The sequence below is a fragment of the Dermochelys coriacea genome, chromosome 4 (assembly GCF_009764565.3).
Source record: "Dermochelys coriacea isolate rDerCor1 chromosome 4, rDerCor1.pri.v4, whole genome shotgun sequence".
Lineage (NCBI taxonomy): Eukaryota > Metazoa > Chordata > Testudines > Dermochelyidae > Dermochelys > Dermochelys coriacea.
Genome location: NC_050071.1, coordinates 119,580,990 through 119,601,650, shown reverse-complemented (window position 1 = coordinate 119,601,650; position 20,661 = coordinate 119,580,990). Strand labels below are relative to the sequence as shown.

Here is a 20,661-nt window from a genome sequence, read left to right as displayed (position 1 = left end):
CCCATGCTTTGGAGCAGTGGTTCTCAACCAGAGGTACACGTACCTCTGGGTGAACGCAGAGGTCTTCCAGGGGCTACATCAACTCATGTAGGTATTTGCCCAGTTTTACAACAGGCTACATAAAAACTAAAGTACAAACTAAAATTTCATACAGACAATGACTTATTTATGATATATAAAATACTCTGAAATGTAAGTAAATATTTATATTCCAATTGATTTATTTTATAATTATATGGTAAAAATGAGGAAGTAAGGAACTTTTCAGTAATAATGTACTGTGCGACTTCTGTGTTTTTATGTCTGATTTTGTAAGCAGATAGTTTTTAAGTGAGGTAAAAATTGGGACAAATCAGACTCCTGAAGAGAGTACAGTAGTCTGGAAAGGTTGAGAGCCACTGCTTTGGAGCATGGACTTGAAATTTGGCAGAGAAATGTCCTTTGTGTCAAGAATTTGCTTTTTGCTGTCCCTGTGAAAATGTGCCCAATTTTGGCCAAATTATGAACATCTAAAAATCTGTTTGCACGTGTTCAGTGAAGACTTAAGGCTTGGCTACACTTGCAAGTTAGAGTGCATTAAAGCAGCCCTGGGTGCCCTAACTCCTGATGGGTCCACACTGGCAAAGCACGTAGAGCTCCTGGACTCTGCAGCTGGAGCGCTCCTGGTAATCCACCTCCACGAGAAGCATAAAGCTTGCTGCGCCCCAGCTGAAACGCCCGGGCATCAGTATGAACGAGGTGTTGCATTCCTGCGCTGTGATTGGCCTCTGGAAACGTCCCATAATCCCCTGAAGTCAAGTGGCCACTCTTCTCATTGTTTTGAAATCGGCTACAGGAATGCAGATATGCCCTTTCAAAGCTCTGTTTCTGACAGCCAGCATGCTTACTTGCTCCGGGACAAAGCAAGCCATTAGTGTGGAATGCTGCTGTTGTGAGTGTGTGTGGGGGGGACGGGGAGGTCTGCTGCTGTCTGAACTTAGAAGACAGCATGCTGACACGCTCTCAGCTCCCCAAAAACCTACTCTCTCTCCCCCCCACATACACACAACACACTCCCTGTCACACTCCACCCTCTCACCCCCATTTGAAAAGTACGTTGCAGCCACTTGCACACTGGGATAGCTACCACAATGCACTGCTCTTTGTGGCATTGCAAGAGCTGCTAATGTGGCCATGCCAGTGTGCTTGCAGCTGACAGTGAAAACACACGACAGCGTTTTCCCTGCTGCGGTCTCCAAAGGCAGGTTTAACTCCTAGCGCTCTACCTCTGCAAGTGAGGACATGCCTTTATTAGAGTTTGGCAGCTAAATTGTCTGAAGATTCCATCTACACCGAGCGTGCTCCATCCCCTCATAGCTCCTGTGTACTGACTAGACTGCATATGTATCAACCCCACCGAGCAACTGATCATGCTTCGTCCTGGGGCTGCAGGGGCTGGACCAGAACTGTTCATACAGTTGCTTCTCTCAGCAGCCACCTAATGCGGTGGCCCTGAGTGCCAGAATTCAGAGCAGGGAGATAATTCAACCCCCTTGTATATATGCATTTTGTACAGTCTTTAATTACATGATCACAAACTATTGCACAAGCATCCTTAATTTCAGTATTTCCTAACTTTCGAGTGCTTGACTTTGTAACTGTAATACTCTTTTAACATAATTTTATTTTTTGAGTTGGGGGAGTGGCGAGGGGGATTCACGTACGCACAAAAACATTTGTGTGTGTGTGTGTGTGTGTGTGTATTGCAAACCTGTTGTTTCTACAGAATCCTATGGAGAGTAAGAAACCATATTTGGAGAGTTAAACATGTTTGATATCTGAATATATGAATGAAATAAGGTCATTGGCATTATCTAATTCCATGGGGATTGGTGTGCACTGGTTGTACAACTGACTGTAGTATTTGCAAAGAGACCAAGGACTGAATGTTATAGAGCTTAAATAGCCCCTTCCCTTCAGTTGAGACATAGTTGGTGGTATGGGATTTAAAAACCATCATTGTCACTGCCAATTCTGTACCTGTTCAGTGGATAAATGGAGGAACTTGCTGTCCAGTCCTGTTGATCAACTACGTTTCCCAAAAAAACTTCTTCTTTTTTTTAATTTAAAAATGAAGAATTGCTTGAGAAAGAAACTGAACAATTTGTAGGATTTAATATTTAGGCTCCTTAAGGTAAAACAGCTGCATTTTATTATTACGGTAAACATGTTGCAAACTTTTCCAGGGCCTTTGCTGTCTCATTTGAAACTTATCAGAGATTTACCTTGAAGAACCAATCAAACCAGTAATTTGCCATAACTGGAAAAAATATTTATTATGTGTAATGCATTTTATTTTCATTTTGGTTTAATTTTTATATCAGTCACACTTAACCAGATTTAAGCTGCAAATATGTGTTCAAGACTTACATTGTCAAACACGTAGAAGTGATAGTATATTAAAATCTACTTTTATAGTCTGTATGCAAAAGCATGCAGTGCTATCTTTTCATGCAAAGTGCATGCAAGGGCAAGAAATCCATTTCTCTAATACTGAATTGACTTACAACTAGTGCAGGAATGGCAGAGACAGGGAATTTAGAAAAGAAATATTCTGTAAAAGATAATTGTCCTTCTGAATTAATTAACTCTAGTGACAAATGAGTGGCTCTTCACATGCTGCATGATATTTATTGCCTGTTGGCCTTTTGTAGAAAATATTATTTTTCTTTGTGTTGCTAATCTCTTTTCTGGAACTAGATTCATTTCCATGTGAAAGAGATAATGGCTATATTAATTTGTTTTATCAACAACTAATCAAAACACATGCTTTTTGTTTTCCTGTGGTGCTTTCAGAGGAGTGTAAATACTTCAGGCAAGACCTGTATTACTGTGGGTGGATAGTGAGTTTGGAATCATTTCATAAAGTCTGTGCAGCTTACACTCACTAAAATATTTGATCTGATAGGACTGTATTTCTCCTCACAGCATTCATTTGTAGGATGTTTTTGTTTATTTTAATCTGAGAGATATGGGTACTGTCTAAGTACAGAAGTCACCTACTACAGGACAGGCCCAACAAAGAAAATAACAGAACGCCACTAGCCGTCACCTTCAGCCCCCAACTAAAACCTCTCCAGTGCATCATCAAAGATTTACAACCTATCTTGAAAAATGATCCCTCGCTCTCACAGATCTTGGGAGACAGGCCAGTCCTCACTTACAGACAGCCCCCCAACCTGAAGCAAATACTCTCCAGCAACCACACACCACACAACAAAAATACTAACCCAGAAATCTCTCCTTGCAACAAAGCCCCATGCCAACTCTGTCCACATAGTTACTCAAGTGACACCATCATAGGACCTAATCACATTAGCCACGCCATCAGGGGCTCGTTAACCTGCACATCTACCAATGTGATATATGCCATCATATGCCAGCAATGCCCCTCTGCCATGTACTTTGGCCAAACCAGACAGTCTCTACACAAAAGAATAAATGGACACAAATCTGACATCAGGAATCATAACATTCAAAAACCAGTAGGAGAACACTTCAGCCTCTCTGGCCACTCAGTAAAAGATTTAAGGGTGGCAATTTTGCAACAGAAAAGCTTCAAAAACAGACTCCAACGAGAAACTGCTGAGCTTGAATTAATATGCAGACTAGATACCATTAACTTGGGTTTGAATAGAGACTCGGAGTGACTGGGTCATTACACATATTGAATCTATTTCCCTAAGTATCCTCACACCTTGTCAACTGTCTAAATAGGTTTCAGAGTAGCAGCCCTGTTAGTCTGTATTCGCAAAAAGAAAAGGAGTACTTGTGGCACCTTAGAGACTAACAAATTTATTAGAGCATAAGCTTTCGTGAGCTACAGCTCACTTCATCGGATGCATTTGGTGGAAAAAACAGAGGAGAGATTTATATACACACACACAGAGAACATGAAACAATGGGTTTATCATACACACTGTAAGGAGAGTGATCACTTAAGATAAGCCATCACCCACAGCAGGGGGGGGAAAGGAGGAAAACCTTCCATGGTGACAAGCAGGTAGGCTAATTCCAGCAGTTAACAAGAATATCAGAGGAACAGTGGGGGGTGGGGTGGGGGGGAGAAATACCATGGGGAAATAGTTTTACTTTGTGTAATGACTCATCCATTCCCAGTCTCTATTCAAGCCTAAGTTAATTGTATCCAGTTTGCAAATTAATTCCAATTCAGCAGTCTCTCCTTGGAGTCTGTTTTTGAAGCTTTTTTGTTGAAGTATAGCCACTCTTAGGTCTGTGATCGAGTGACCAGAGAGATTGAAGTGTTCTCCAACTGGTTTTTGAATGTTATAATTCTTGACGTCTGATTTGTGTCCATTCATTCTTTTACGTAGAGACTGTCCAGTTTGGCCAATGTACATGGCAGAGGGGCATTGCTGGCACATGATGGCATATATCACATTGGTAGATGCGCAGGTGAACAGTCCATTGGTGATCTTCCTAAAAACACCATCCTAGCCACTATGGATGTAGAAGCCCTCTACACCAACATTCCACACAAAGATGGACTACAAGCCGTCAGGAACAGTATCCCCGATACTGTCACGGCTAACCTGGTGGCAGAACTTTGTGACTTGGTCCTGACCCATAACTATTTCACATTTGGTGACAATGTATACCTTCAAATCAGCGGCACTGCGATGGGTACCCGCATGGCCCCACAGTATGCCAACATTTTTATGGCTGACTTAGAACAACGCTTCCTCAGCTCTCGTCCCCTAATGCCCCTACTCTACTTGCGCTACATTGATGACATCTTCATCATCTGGACCCATGGAAAAGAAGCTCTTGAGGAATTCCACCATGATTTCAACAATTTCCATCCCACCATCAACCTCAGCCTGGACCAGTCCACACAAGAGATCCACTTCCTGGACACTACGGTGCTAATAAGCGATGGTCACATAAACACCACCCTATATCGGAAACCTACTGACCGCTATTCCTACCTACATGCCTCTAGCTTTCATCCAGATCATACCACTCGATCCATTGTCTACAGCCAAGCGCTACGATATAACCGCATTTGCTCCAACCCCTCAGACAGAGACAAACACCTACAAGATCTCTATCATGCATTCCTACAACTACAATACCCACCTGCTGAAGTGAAGAAAGAGATTGACAGAGCCAGAAGAGTACCCAGAAGTCACCTACTACAGGACAGGCCCAACAAAGAAAACAACAGAACGCCACTAGCCATCACCTTCAGCCCCCAACTAAAACCTCTCCAACGCATCATCAAGGATCTACAACCTATCCTGAAGGACGAGCCATCGCTCTCTCAGATCTTGGGAGATAGACCAGTCCTTGCTTACAGACAGCCCCCCAATCTGAAGCAAATACTCACCAGCAACCACACACCACACAACAGAACCACTAACCCAGGAACCTATCCTTGCAACAAAGCCCGTTGCCAACTCTGTCCACATATCTATTCAGGGGATACCATCATAGGGCCTAATCACATCAGCCACACTATCAGAGGCTCGTTCACCTGCGCATCTACCAATGTGATATATGCCATAATGTGCCAGCAATGCCCCTCTGCCATGTACATTGGCCAAACTGGACAGTCTCTACGTAAAAGAATGAATGGACACGAATCAGACGTCAAGAATTATAACATTCAAAAACCAGTTGGAGAACACTTCAATCTCTCTGGTCACTCGATCACAGACCTAAGAGTGGCTATACTTCAACAAAAAAGCTTCAAAAACAGACTCCAAGGAGAGACTGCTGAATTGGAATTAATTTGCAAACTGGATCCAATTAACTTAGGCTTGAATAGAGACTGGGAATGGATGAGTCATTACACAAAGTAAAACTATTTCCCCATGGTATTTCTCCCCCCCACCCCACCCCCCACTGTTCCTCTGATATTCTTGTTAACTGCTGGAATTAGCCTACCTGCTTGTCACCATGGAAGGTTTTCCTCCCTTCCCCCCCCTGCTGTGGGTGATGGCTTATCTTAAGTGATCACTCTCCTTACAGTGTGTATGATAAACCCATTGTTTCATGTTCTCTGTGTGTGTGTATATAAATCTCTCCTCTGTTTTTTCCACCAAATGCATCCGATGAAGTGAGCTGTAGCTCACGAAAGCTTATGCTCTAATAAATTTGTTAGTCTCTAAGGTGCCACAAGTACTCCTTTTCTTTTTGTCTAAATAGGCTATCTTTATTATCACTGCAAAAGTTTTTTCTCCTGCTGATAATAGCTCATCTTAACTAATTAGCCTCTCACAGTTTGTATGGCAACTTATCTGTATGTGTACATATATATATATTCTTACTATATGGTCCATTCTGTGCAACCGATGAAGTGGGCTGTAGCCCACGAAAGCTTATGCTCAGATAAATTTGTTAGTCTCTAAGGTGCCACAAGTACTCCTGTTCTTTTTGCGGATACAGACTAACACAGCTGCTACTCTGAAACCTAAAAATAGTCAGATTCCATTAAAGATACACTATTGAAATTGACTCACTCTGACAAATTTGTGTTATTATTATTAGACTAATACTGTGTGATCTTCCTGCTCTGATCTGAATGCCATTCAGTAGTATAAAATCTAACGGGGCTAGTTAACTTTTTTTGGTGATGGAAATTGTGTGTCATTGGAAGCCCTAAGCACTCCTAATTATATTTTACAGCTTGGAGGTAGCAAACCTGACTCGTGCAGATGCTGATCTGGAAGCATATCGAATTCAGATGTGCAAAGAGGTGATTGCCATGTTGATGAAGAACATGGTTTTCAGACACAATCTCTCTCCTAATGTGGAGAAAAGGATGGGTTCAATTTTCAAAAAACAATTTTTTGCAATGGAGAATGAAGTTCAGGAGGAGTATACAAGGAAGATGGTGGCTTTAACTGCCGAATGTAATCTAGAGACTAGGAAAGAAATGGAGGTTCAGCACCAACGAGAGAGAGCTGCAAATGATGAGGCTGAAGAATTAATTAAGCGACTGAATGAGAAGGTAAATCAGGTATGAAAATAACATAACAATTTGTATGTTTACCATTTTCCTATTATTCCATGTTATTTTTCCTGTGGTTTCTCTTTTAGACTGTAATGGCCACACTGTTTTTGTTTTCTTGCTAGTGCAGCTACCTAGTGAGAATTCCAGTAGTCTTTGTACATTTCACCCCTGTTAACGTAAAAAAGAAAACTCCCAAATTATTGTTTCATATTTGTCAAACCTCATAACTTCGATTAAGAAGATGGCTCAGAAGGAGTAACCAACACAGTTCATTATTTGCCACTGGTGCTGCACTTCCTGCATGAACGTGTATTCTTATGTATTGAATGTAATGTTGCTGCTGTTCAAGCTTCCCATTTTCCAGTGAGTTGTAGAGATAAAATAATTCATATCAGGAACATATTCCCACAGACCAAGATGTGAAAACTTCCACCACAGTGTCTTAAATTCTTTGTCACATGCTTGCATATGCTACCAAAAAAAAATCATGTTTTATTTGAATGCAGTGTACTTGTTGTTGTTTAGTGCTTTTATGGTAATTAATAAAACTGATTTTTTGCAGAAATGGTTACTTTGATAAAAATGACCCACCAAAGATAATAGCAGTGTACAGGGGTTGGTGGGAAAGGATTTGATGCAAGGCCTATTGGATGGAGGAGTATTGTATGAGGATGCAGGGTGGTGCAGACCTGTTGAACTCTTCCATAGGAACAAATAAGTATATGAGCTGTGACTCTTGGGAGGATTTGCTTGTTATTTTGACATATTTACACTAGTAGGTAGAAGGACTCAGCTGAAATTTGCTGGCCATGCCTCTCATTGAAGCTGCTCCAGCTACCTTTCCAGCATTGTACCTTTTCTAGTGCTTTGTCCAGTTTGGTTTTAGAAGTCCCAAGTGATGGGAGCCACTAAAAGATCCTGGCTTAAGGATAGGGGCTGGGGAAGAATTCAAAGCCAGACCCTTCAGTTCTTGTGCTGATCCACTTATCTCCTTCTTCCCTCTCCTCCCCGCCCCCCTCAATTGTTGTGCTCTTTGCACTCATAGAAGCAGAGAGAAGTGGACTAAAATCTATGAAAGAATCTTTACTAGCTTTAGAGATACTATATTTCATGTCATTTACTTTTCCTCTGGAATGTGGAGGAAAGTGGCATTGCAGGGGAATAAAATGAAGCAATCCAAAGTGGAGAAATGTGGGTGAGACACCAGATGCAGAAGGGAGAAGGTTGGTGTGCCAATATAGACCTTAACTAAGATAGGAAACATGGGGTTAGTTGGATGGGATTAGCCCTCCTTCTGTTCTCTCTCTCACACAGTAAGTTTGTCTCTGGGTGCAGAAGATGGCTAAAAATCTAAGGGTGGTGTTTTTCAGAAGTGCTCAGCTTGGCTTAACTGCTGGGAGCAGAGTGAGGCCCGTGTTGAGTGCTTATGAGAATCCTACTCTAAAACCCCCATTTTCCTATTATTCCATGGGCATGGGAGGAAGCAGGCCTTGGATTTTATTTCTGATGTGTATTCTTGGCTGAGGCATGAGTATCTCCCAGAGCAGCCACTAGTAATTTCTGAACTGAACTCTCAGATGTGGCTCTTAAAGGGCGTCCCCATTTCCTTTTTTATCTGGTGCATATTTTTATTGATTGGGAAATTCAGACAATGAAATGTTCTCACCAGAATGTAATCATTGATTTTAACGGGGGCACATTTTCACAAAGATGTCTCTGGGTTACAATGTTTTGGTACTGGGGTTTTGCTTGTCTAAACAAAGGCTCTTAATATCCAAAACTATTTTGTACTTTAATGACAAACTGTGCGGGGCAGGAAACCTGGGCAGTTCTGAAGGTTGAGTCATACATTTAAGCAGGTAACTGCATGTTTCAATTATTTAGTTATATTCAGGGTTGTTGTAGCCATGTTAGGCCCAGGATATTAGAGAGACAAGGTAGGTAAGGTAATATCTTTTATTGGGCCAACTTCTGCGGGTCAGAGAAACAAGCTTTCCAGTTTACACACAGCTCTTATTCAGGCCTGGGAAAGGTACTTAGAATGTCACAGCTAAATACAAGGTGGAACAGATTGTTTAGGATAAGTAGTTAACACATATTTCAAGGAATTATTCAAGGTGAAGTGACCCATTAACAGCCCTCCAGTCAGAAGAAGAGAGGGAGGAAAAAAAGCAGCTGGGGAGTGCGGAGTAGGGTGACCAGATATCCGGATTTTATAGTGACAGTCTTGATTTTTGGGTCTTTTTCTTATATAGGCTCCTATTTCCCCCCCCACACACACCCCTTTTCCGATTTTTCACATTTGCTGTCTGGTCACCCTGGGGGGTGGGAGGTTGTTAATGGGTTATAGATTGTTGTAATATGCCATAAATCCAGTGTCCCTATTCAATCCATCTTTGTTAGTATCTAACAAAGTTATGAATTTAAGCTCCCAAAGTTGTCCTTTGAAGGTGTGCAGATTTCCTTTGAGAATGAGAACTGAGATGTCAGATATCGAGTGATTGTTTTGTGAAAAGTGTTCACCACAGGTGATATTGTGTTTTTGACTTCTATCATTTTCCTGTGTGAGTTCGCTGGAGAGAGTAGTGGTTGTCTGGTTTCACCCACATAATTATTATTGGAGCATTTAGTCCACTGGATGAGATGCACGTTTCTTTGAATGGTCCCTTGAAAGATGTGTTAACTATTTATGTTAAACAATCTATTCCACCTTGTATTTAGCTGTGACACTCTTGAGTGTTTCCCACACCCAAAGAAGAGCTGTGTGTGGCTGGAAAGCTTTTCTCTCTCACCAACAGAAGTTGGTCCAGTAAAAGATATCTCATCCACCTTGTCAACCTGTTTAGTTGTCATTCAAATCTTAATTGAACAGTTGCTCTCTAATTAACTTTTTAAGTTTTTCTACTTTTTAACAAGTGTACAAGGAGCATCAGATATATTCCACTACATCTACCAGGATTTCTTATTTTAGAAAGATTGGCCTGATTCTGAATGGGCTCTAAAAGAACAGACCACAGCATCTCTTCCAAGTACCAGTGATTTCAATGGCATCTGCACTGAAATCTGTGCAGTGGTCCATGCCAGTGGATTCCATTGCTATTCCAGGACCACAAAGGGGTACAAGCAGAGAATTTTTTCTTTTTTTGTGCCATTACATCGAGCCAAAAATGTGTGTGTTTAAATCTATAACTAATTTGGATTGAAAAGTAAGCTATCATTTGTTCATTTTCACCCAACAAATTACTGTGAGAAAGTTTGATTCTTTTGACAACTTTCAGAGTAGCAGCCGTGTTAGTCTGTATTTGCAAAAAGAAAAGGAGTACTTGTGGCAACTTAGAGACTAACAATGCATCCGATGAAGTGAGCTGTAGCTCATGAAAGCTTATGCTCAAATAAATTTGTTAGTCTCTAAGGTGCCACAAGTACTTCTTTTCTTTTGACAACATTTGTGTTGTAAGCTTTGGAGATGTCTTTACATTGCTAATAAGGCACAAGCAAAAGCTAAGCGTCTTTATTTTTCAGAAATGCGAATACCAGAGTTACGTATCTGACTAATGAACAGAAAGGGACTCGTGTACTGCTGATGCTTTCTCTGTCCCATACATCTATATGAAGCTTTACCCCAAACAACAGATTTATTCAAAATGCATATTAATGTTTTATTATGTATTATAGCTACCTTGTATCTAGATCAAGGGTTCTCAAACTTCATTGCATCGTGACCCCCTTCTGACAACAAAAATTACTACACAACCCCAGGAATGGGGACCGAAGCCTGAGCTTGCCGCCCCGGATAGGGGGGCCCAAAGGCCAAGCCCCACTGCCCCAGGTGAGCGGGGGAGGGAGGGCCAAAGCAAAAGCCCAAGAGCTTCAGCCTCAGGCAGGAAGCATGTAACCTGAGCCATGCTGCCCAGGGGTGACACCATTGGGTTTCAGCTTCAGCCCCAGGTGATGGGGCTCGGGCTTCGGCCCCGGGCCCCAGCAAGTCTAACACCTGTCCTGGCGACCCCATAAAAACAGGTCGTGACCCACTTTGTGGTCCTGACCCACAGTTTGAGAACCTCTCATCTAGATGCTTCCCTTGCCAATGATCACATAGTCTATATTGTCCTTTTTAGGAGCTACAACACTATTTTTGTCTAGCTAAAATTTCTTTTTCTTGCTTTTTTTTTTGTAGTGGAATTTGGAGTTGTTATTATTTTGTTGCTCCCTTGCTTTTTGTGCATCAGCATATGGTAGCTTTGGGACCACTTACCTTGCCACATTCAGCTTTAAAGGTTTGTTCCTACTCCCACTGAAGCCAATGGCAAATCTCCCAAGGAGTTCAATGGCATAGGATTAAAACATATAGGCAAAATTCACTTTTTTGCCAAGTTTTCACAGAGTAAATAAACCTACTATTGTGTATGGAAGAGTAGAAATGTTGATTTGAGTAATTTGTAAAGGATTAAAAACAAGAGTTACAAAGCCCTAAGCCCTGCCTCTTGCCAGCACAGGAGGAAAACAAAGATGTCAGTTTTGTGGTTTTTGTGTTTGTTTTTTTTTTATCTTGGATGGCAAACAGGTAATATGTTGATACTGTAGTGATGTATGTCCTGCCATTATTAGAACCTGGATTCACAGTCTAAACAAAAAGAAAAGGAGTACTTGTGGCACCTTAGAGACTAACAAATTTATTAGAGCATAAGCTTTCGTGAGCTATAGCTCACTTCATCGGATGCTGTAGCTCACGAAAGCTTATGCTCTAATAAATTTGTTAGTCTCTAAGGTGCCACAAGTACTCCTTTTCTTTTTGCGAATACAGACTAACACGGCTGCTACTCTGAAACAGTCTAAACAGTTGCCAGATACGTTGTGCTCCCTCTGCTGACTGATGAATGGTAGTGCACAACATTTATGGTCTAAGCCCCTCCTCCTTCCCCTCTCCCCCCAAAAGATTTAAGCGTGGCTGCACACAGTGCAAGAAGCCCCATCAAATTTAATGAGGCTATATGCAGTCTGTAGAATTAAGTATGTAAATAAGTCTTTGCAGCATTACTTAAACAGCCATTGCTGGAAATTTTTATTTACTTATTTTATTCTCTGCAGTAGAATTGAGTAAATGTGTGTGTGTGTGTGTGTGTGTGTGTACAATAGTACAAAGGGCAAACCTCACCAGATTAACAGTTTGAAATTTGTAGTGTTACCAATGTAACCAGTGTAACTGTTGCCTTTAATGACCCAGGAAGCACTCTTTGCATGGTGGGGCATGCATGTGTCTTTTTTTTTAATTATTATATACAATCTGAGGCTGAACCTCAGTACATTTCACTCTAACTAGACATAGATGACAAAGTATTTATTGTAAAGCAGCTTTTAAATTAATTGCTATTTAGTTCTGTTCCATTATTGTGGCTCTAAAATAATGCTTTCAGATTAATTAGTAGAAACATAGTCTGTTAATGTATAAGCTACTTTATTAGTAAAAACTTTTAAAGGATTGCAGTAGAATTGATTGTTTTCTAATTTCATATCATTGCATTTATATTGTAATGCATATTGCCATTTCACTGTCCTGATTAGTATGGCTGTGTTCCATTTTACTACTGTTCCTGAATTAATGTAGACTGAGAGATACATTTCATATATATTTGGTCACTATTGAATGTTATGTGACTTGTTGTAAATAATTTTATAGGGTACTTCTTCAGTTCCAAAAAGTCTTCATTATGCCTTGGCAATGTGATCTGGGTTATTAGCTGAATATGTGTAACCCTTTGTGTTATGGATAGATGAACAACTTCATCTTCTAGCACTGGCTTTTCTGTTGAATATTGAAACTATGATGTAATGTTAATATTATTTTATTTCAAAACAGCTGCTCATTTCAGATCACGTAAAGAGGAATGCGCATAGTATGCATGGAATGCATGTGAGCTTAGTCTCAGTAATACATTGGTCTCAGTAATATTGGTACTTTTAAAATATATTAAACACTGGTAATCATTTGGTGTTTTTGTTTTTGTTTTTTGTCCTCTCCCAGTCTGCTATAGAATACAGATGTCTTCTGGAAAAAATTCACAAACTTGAGCAGAACCACATGAAGAGGTTCCTTTTGGTGAGGCAGGAGGAGTACTTTGCGAAAGCTTATCGACAGCTGGCTATTTTCCAGAGAACAGAGCTCCATAATGTCTTTTTTACACAGATAAAAAATGCCATTTTCAAGGGAGAATTGAAGTTAGAAGCAGCCAAAGCATTAGTGCAGGATTACTCTAAAATACAGGTAAATATTCCACTCTTAACTTCCCAACAGATAGCAATCACATAGTAATGTTTGTGAAATGTTTCTCTAATTATCTCCACTTGTAGAGCTTTGCTATGTTATCACTTTTATAACTGATTGACAATAGAAATAAGATACAAAACTACAGTCCCATAATTTTGAAATTTTAAAGTCTAGACAAAAATTATTAATGCATGTACATAACCGTCCCCAGTAATGATGGGAGTTGTGCATGTTCACTCAGGCAGTCTGTACCGGCTAATTGGGTTTTACATTATAAATCTGAATAAAACGTGACCTGTTTTTTAAATTCTTCAAAGGTGCTTAAGTGACTTAGACCCTAAGACTTAGGATCCTAAGTTACATAGGCACTTTTGGAAATTTCACACTATATCTTAAAGTGAAAATTGCTCTAGGGAAAGAGAATGTTTTTTGTTTTTTAAAAAGAGCGTGGCTCTGCATATGCTTTCTACTGAGCATAGAGCTTACTACCCTTGGGCCCCAGTTCAGCAAGCATGTGTCTAGTTTAGCCACATGAGTAGTCCTGCTAAAGTCAACAGGACTGCTCGTGTGCTTAAATTTAGGCACGTTCTTCAAGTATCTTGTTGAATCAGGACCCTGAGTAGTCTCATTTACCTCCATGGACTACTCTGGGTAGTAAGCACTGTGCTCAGTAGCTGGCTGTTCAGGCCCAAAGATCAACAAACTATGTTAGACTGATGCAACTGTAATAACTTGACCCAATCATCTAATTTACAATACTTTTAACTAACTTGTATGGAAATTCACTGTTGTTTTTTATTTGTAAAGGCTGTTTAATATTATTCTTTTCTAATGCACAAAACTGGTCTAAATAGCACTCTCTCTGGTGTTAGTTAAAATGAATGTAACTTCTAATTAAGACACATATGTGTTCACACTCTTTCCTATAGGAGGACATTGAAGAGCTAATGGATTTTTTGCAGGCTAGTAAGAAGTATCATCTGAGTAAAAGATTTGCTTACAGAGAGTACCTAATAAATAATATACATTTATGGGATTCTCAAGCCTCTTCTCTCTTGAACACAGCAGCAAGCCAGATAACAAGTCTCATTAACAAGATGGAAAGGTAAACATAATCTCTATTTTAACTATTTCTGGTGTCTCCACTCCTATGTTATCTGAGTGACCTATGGTATTCCTCAAAAATAATTTTAGCTATATCTAATAAAGGTTAATGAATAGAATTTAAAAGTTTACTGAGAAGATTTATTATTTTTAAAATAATTCAATAAAATATTTAGTAACATATTGATTATTCAGCATCCTAGTATAATATACTGTCTTTGGCCCTAATCCCACAACACAGAAGTACCCACATATCCAGTTAGAGCTCATTGACTTCAGTGGGGCTCTAAATGGGTATATCAGTTTATTTCTGTGCTGCATGTTACAGGATCAGGGTCATTGTGTGTGAGTGACTAATATTGCCCTCTGGTAGCAGCCCCATTGAGAGAATAAGGTACTTTCTACTAATATTAGTGGCTAGAGAGATTCTTTAGCCCAAGTGGTAGAAGCATGTGCTTTTGGAGCTATTAGTTAAGGGTTCTAGTCCCAAACCTTGTGTGTGATCTAGATCTGAATTATGTGTTGCTGTAAATGTGTTCAAATAAGATCTTGGTTATTTTCTTTCCTCCCAGCCTCACTCTATGTCATACAAATACATGTCCAAGAGAACGACTTCCATGTTTGATTTTAATATGTGATTTGCTTAACTGGATCATTTAGTTTTAGATTGATGCAGTGTCTTATAAGTAGAGTCAGATAAAGCATTTTCATCAGTTTCCTTGACAGATGGGAACATGTACAGTTAGACTTATTAACAGATGCCCAGATTCTGCTGCTGGAGGATTATGGCTCCCAGTGAAGCCAGCAAGAGTTTGGGGCTGATTATAGATCCTTTACTTATTCAGATAGTACTCACAGATGTGAATAGCCCATTTAAGTCAATGGGAATATTTTAATAAGAATTACTGAACAGGACCCTATGTACATGAAAATCTAGACCTAGATGAAAAGTCCAGCTCTGATTCACTTCTAAATTTAGCATGTAGGGTGAGGAGCTGGATATATGGTCTCAAATTGGCATGCATAAAAGTTTTCCAAAGGAAAGATGATCTCCACAGTTGACTGAGCTTATAAATAATATAATTGGTATAGATCTTTATTAGCAGACAAGCCACATGCTGCTGGGAATAGTAAAGAATAAATGTTGGCTAAAGTAATAAGTAAAAATGAATTGAAGAAAAAATATTTATTTAACTGCTTTGGGGTATTTCTTTTAAGTCATATAGGCTCTGGGCTGATTCAGATATTGTATTTGAGGATACCGTAGAAATATCCCTGAAGGTAATACGGAGACATAAAAATGATGAAATGGTGCTGGTGAAATGAGCAGTTAAAATTACATGACAATATAGAGCACTTTGAGGGAGAACTCTAGCTAGTACTAAGAGAGCTGAAGCATCTGCTAGCCTGGCAAGTGGAGAAACTATGAAGAATGTGCCAGGAAAGTAGAATGTGTCAGTGTGCAGGAAAGCAAATTACTAATTTTTCTGTTGATCCTGTGCCCACATCTTTCTTTATATATTTTAGACATCTATATGGTGCCAGTTGCCAGTCATCTGGGTGCCATGTATTGCACAAATAAATATAAAATAGATTAATATAATCCAAACTTCTCAGCCAGTAACAGGACCATATAGACATATTACTATTTAAATTGTTTTCTTTCCTGCTATTGTTCTCAATTGAAAGGTAAAAATAATATAAGATTTAGAGTAGGGCTGTCAAATTATTAAAAAATTAATCATAATTAATAGACATTTTAATCACACTGTTAAACAATAATAGAATATCATTTATTTAAATATTTTTGGATATTTTCTATGTTTTCAAAGATAGTCTTGGGGCTCCGGACTTCAGCTCTGCTTAGGGCTCCAGTCCTGCTCAGGGCTCTGGGCTTCATCTCCCATAGGACTCGGAGGTCCGGTCCCATACGGAGTTCAGGCCTTCAGCTCCCCCTCGGGGTGCGGGGCTCCAGCTCAGCACTTCAGTGTACCCGTGGAGCTGCACACTGGGACTTCAGCCCCCATGCCGCCAGTGGAGCTGTGGGCTGGGGTTTTGGCCTCCGCTCCCTCCCCTCACCGCCGATGCATCCCTCCCCACTAGAGGAATGCGATTAACGCATTAAAAAATTAATCAGTTAATTTTGTTTTCAGTTCATTGCAGGCATTAACTGTGATTGTTTGACAGCCCTAGTTCAGAGGCCCAAAGGAAGATTGATATGAGATACCAAAGATCATGTTCTGTATCTGCAAGTAGTGCAAAACTAACAGCTCTTCATTAGAGACTGGATAACTGTTCATTTAGAGCCAAGTACCTTACCTTATTTTTGTAACCTTTGCTCTTCTATTTAGCCACCTATTACAGTAGCTGTCACCTGATTAGTCATGACTACCATTAGACTGTAAGCTCTGTTGAGCAAGGACAGTCTTCCTATATGCCTCTACTCTGCTTTGCACGTTTTGGGTGGTACCATAATGTATGTGCAACTACGTGTCCAAAACCAATCTTACCATCTCCTTTGTAATGTAATGAAGACCCCACTTCTGCAGCCTGTACCCTTCCATCATTTCACATCACTTTCAAATCATATTATGCTTTTGGTCTCCTTGAGAAAAGTTCTTTGGTTGTTCTGTAGACATTGTTACTTTTGGAAGGCCCTTAATGAGAAGCTGTAATTAAATAGGCCACTGTGCAGATTTAATCATGAATTCATAGGAGCCGATTACTAAAATGAAGGAAGAAGTGGGGTTTATTAAACGGGAAAAGTAGCTTTAGTTCATTGTTTAATAACTGATATTGAACTTGAGTTGCAAAATAAAAAAAAAATCAATGACTAGAAAAGAGAGAGAGGAGAATTAGAAGAAAAAAATCTCAGTAGTGGAAAGGCAAGGCCTGGGTAGTTTTTGGTGGTGATACAGTGTGATATTCACTTGCACAAAATACTGCAGCACTAACATGAGTAGTAAGGAAATCCTAATGTAAAACAATGCTTTTCTCTCTCTAACTTTGCATGCTATTCATTGCCTATAATTTCAGAGTGGTGAGGAAGAATTTACAAGTTGGGGGAGGGATCTACTTTCCAAAGAAATCTTGCAGTTGAGTTTCTTACAACAGGATTAGTTTTGCACCGAGAGCTACAAACAACATCAGCAAATGGTGTTTCCTCTCACTATCTGAGTAATAGGAAGGTTGGATGGAGGATTCCCCAGATTTTTTTTCATAGTGTCAAATTTTAAACTAAATTCTGCAAAGTTAGTCACCCTCGCAAAACAAAGTGACATTACTCTGTTATCTTGTGTGACCCTCCCATAACTTCAGACACCCCCACACTCACGCAGCATGTTTGCTTTCAAAAGATTGGCAAGACCTGTGCCTATTTTTTCATTCTCTGGACGTTGATATTGTAAAACTACACAATGTAGTATTTCTGAACATTCTCCAGAGTCATTCTGCTGCAGGCAAAGCTGAGAATCATGCCCAAAACCCAGAAGAAGAAGAATTCCATGGTAGGTCGGCCAGAATTTCAATCTTTAATTATAAGGGGAATTGGGGAATATTTACAGACCAGAGCAGAAGAAATATTAAGAGCAAGAAAAGTCTGAACCAAAATTCTGGTCTTTTTAAATTATATTATTAATCTCCTCTGCTTTTTCATCTTAACCTTCAACTCCCACTGCTCTCATTACAAATAAATGATATACCAATAAAATGAAAACCAGCAGGATCTTATTAAAGGGGAAAAGGCAAAATACCACATTTATTGTGAATACAGAAAGAATCATAGTAAGCAGTTAGTTATAGCTATAACATTCCATTCAATTTCATATTTATTCACACATTCATTCATACACACACACACACACACAGGTTCTGCAAGGTTGTTATCATAGTTTCCAGTCTTAGAGTTGCTCATGCCAAGCCACTGGCCAGGTGACCTAGACATGAGGAGGGAGCAGGGCCTTGTCAGATGCACATCTGATGCTCCTGGAAGTTGGTCTGCAGAATCAGACCCCAAAGTTCTCACTTTCTAGAGTGCATTTTTATAGGAATTTCTTCCTATTCCAGTCTATGGGAATTGCTTCATCATGCTGTTGCTGAATCAATCAGCAAATGGCACATTCCTGATGGCTTCACACATACAGGGAGAGAAACAATACCAAAAACCAAGAGACTTCTTAATTAGTAATACCCTGGAATTTAAACTATGGGGAATCAAACTCGTGATTTTAATACAGAACTTCTTTAATATGATCCAACATGTAGATGTTCCTTTATCAAAACCAGTATACAGTAGATTAGGTACTTTAAACGTATACTTATGGATGGGATTAAAGGGAATTTTGAGATGCATAATTGTTTTATATCTAGAGATGAAATTGGGAAAATATGTGGATGAGATAGAATACACATAAACAAATTAAGAGGTAGCATAAAACAGGCATGACATAAATGCTGTAAAGGACTTTTAAAAGCAGAGCTTAATAGAATGTTTAAAATATATTGGGTAAAAAGTCAATCGAGATTCATGTGAAAAAGATACTGTAAGAATGTTAACAAAATAAGTAAATGGGCTTCAGTTATAAAAACAGCCACTCTAAGACTCTAGAGAAAATTTCAAACAAAATCTAGAGGCCAGTATTTTGAAACTTAACTGTCTAAAGTTGGCATTAAATAAGAAGCCTGATTTTTCTGAATAGCTCAGCTCCTTTTGAAAATCAAGCTGCTGATTTGGGTGCCTAAATATGGATTTACTCTAACTCTAGGTATTTGCAGTGCTGTTGTAATTTTGTTGGTCCCAAGATATTTGAGAGACAAGGTGAGTGAGGGAATATTTTTTATTGGAACAACTTCTATTGGTGGAAGAGAAAGCTTTCGAGTTAGTCTCTTTTTGCCAACAAAATTTGACCCAGTAAAAGATATTACCTCATCCATTGTGTGTCTCTAACTTCAGGTATACAAGTTTGAAAATTTTGCCCATAATATAGTAGGCAAGGATGGATAGTCAGATGTCTCTTGGCCAGATTCCCTCTCCATTCTGCCCTCTTTGCATCACTCAGCGCAAAGGGGCTGGAGTCTGGCCTGGACAAACTACTGAGAATTCTGCCAAGGGTTAGGGAGCTCTCAGTTGTCATAAAGTCGGTGTAGTTGGTTCCCATGCTAACCATGTCCCTTCACTCCCCCCCATACAAACACTGGCTTAGGGGTTGAGGGGGAGTGTAGCTGCATTCTGCCAAATCTCAGCTGGCTCCCTTAGGGAGCTGGGCTGGAGCAGATGTGATCTGTGAATTATGGAGCTGTAATCAGCCATAAACAGCTCCTAGTCTGCCTCCCTTTCTCTATGCTGAATGTGGAGGAGAATCTGACTCTGTCTTTACAAAGAAATTTTATACCTTGAACATGGTTCCCTAGACGCAAGAGGACAGGTGTGACGTTTGATTAAAATATAATTACACAAGCCATTATTTCTACCACTGTTATATAATTGCAACAAACCATATGCAAAGTGTAACATGTTGCCAGAAAGGGTTAAACAGCTTGCAGGCTAAGAGTATATCTACACTGCCCATGTTACAGCGTGGCTGCAGCAGTGCTGTGAGGAGGGCAGGATAGTCGTGCTTTATGGCTGGGGGAGAGCTCTCCCAGGAATAAAAAATAACCACCTCGAATGAGGGGTAGTAGCTTTATTGCCGGGTGCACGGCTCCCATCGATAAAGGCTGTCTATACTGCTGCTTTTTCAACACTAAAACATTTGTCACTTGGGGGGGAGGTTTTCACACCCCTGAAGAACTAAAGTTTTAGCGCTGAAAGTGGCAGTGTAGACACAGCCTAACTAACCCAAAGTGACCTTTAAAGACATTTTAGAAAGGTATGCAAATGGAAATTAAGGCCATTCATGCTAAATAGGCTAGAACTTTGAAATGCAAACCTATGCTGTTAGAAGCTGTACTCATTGTGTGTATCTTTAATTCTAGCCATGTAAATAAACAGTTCCTGTCTGTCACTATAGCTACTGATTCAGAGATCAAAAGGGAATATTAACATTTAGATGAATCTTTGGTAAAATAATGTCATTGTTTATATGTCTCTTTGAAGTTTATAATAGACTGCCTAATGGATAAATTGCCCTATGTTAATTTGTGTAACTACAAAAAGAAAAGGAGTACTTGTGGCACCTTAGAGACTAATGAATTTATTTGAGCATAAACTTTCATGAGCTACAGCTCACTTCATCAGATGCTGTAGCTCACGAAAGCTTATGCTCAAATAAATTTG

General features: G+C 39.7%; 1 protein-coding gene across 5 annotated transcripts in view; it reads left to right on the top strand.

Annotated features, from left to right (window-relative positions):
- The window catches only part of EVC2 (EvC ciliary complex subunit 2), a 174,133-nt gene that overhangs the window by 82,277 nt on the left and 71,195 nt on the right, over positions 1-20,661 (top strand). For 3 of the 5 annotated variants that reach the window (XM_038399535.2, XM_038399538.2, XM_038399533.2), the window contains exons 10-12: positions 6,691-7,024; positions 13,041-13,280; positions 14,213-14,388. In XM_038399535.2, the coding sequence (XP_038255463.1) occupies positions 6,691-7,024; positions 13,041-13,280; positions 14,213-14,388 (750 nt within the window). The remainder of the gene's footprint in view (positions 1-6,690; positions 7,025-13,040; positions 13,281-14,212; positions 14,389-20,661) is intronic. The other 2 variants (XM_038399537.2, XM_038399536.2) reach the window with 1 other exon arrangement.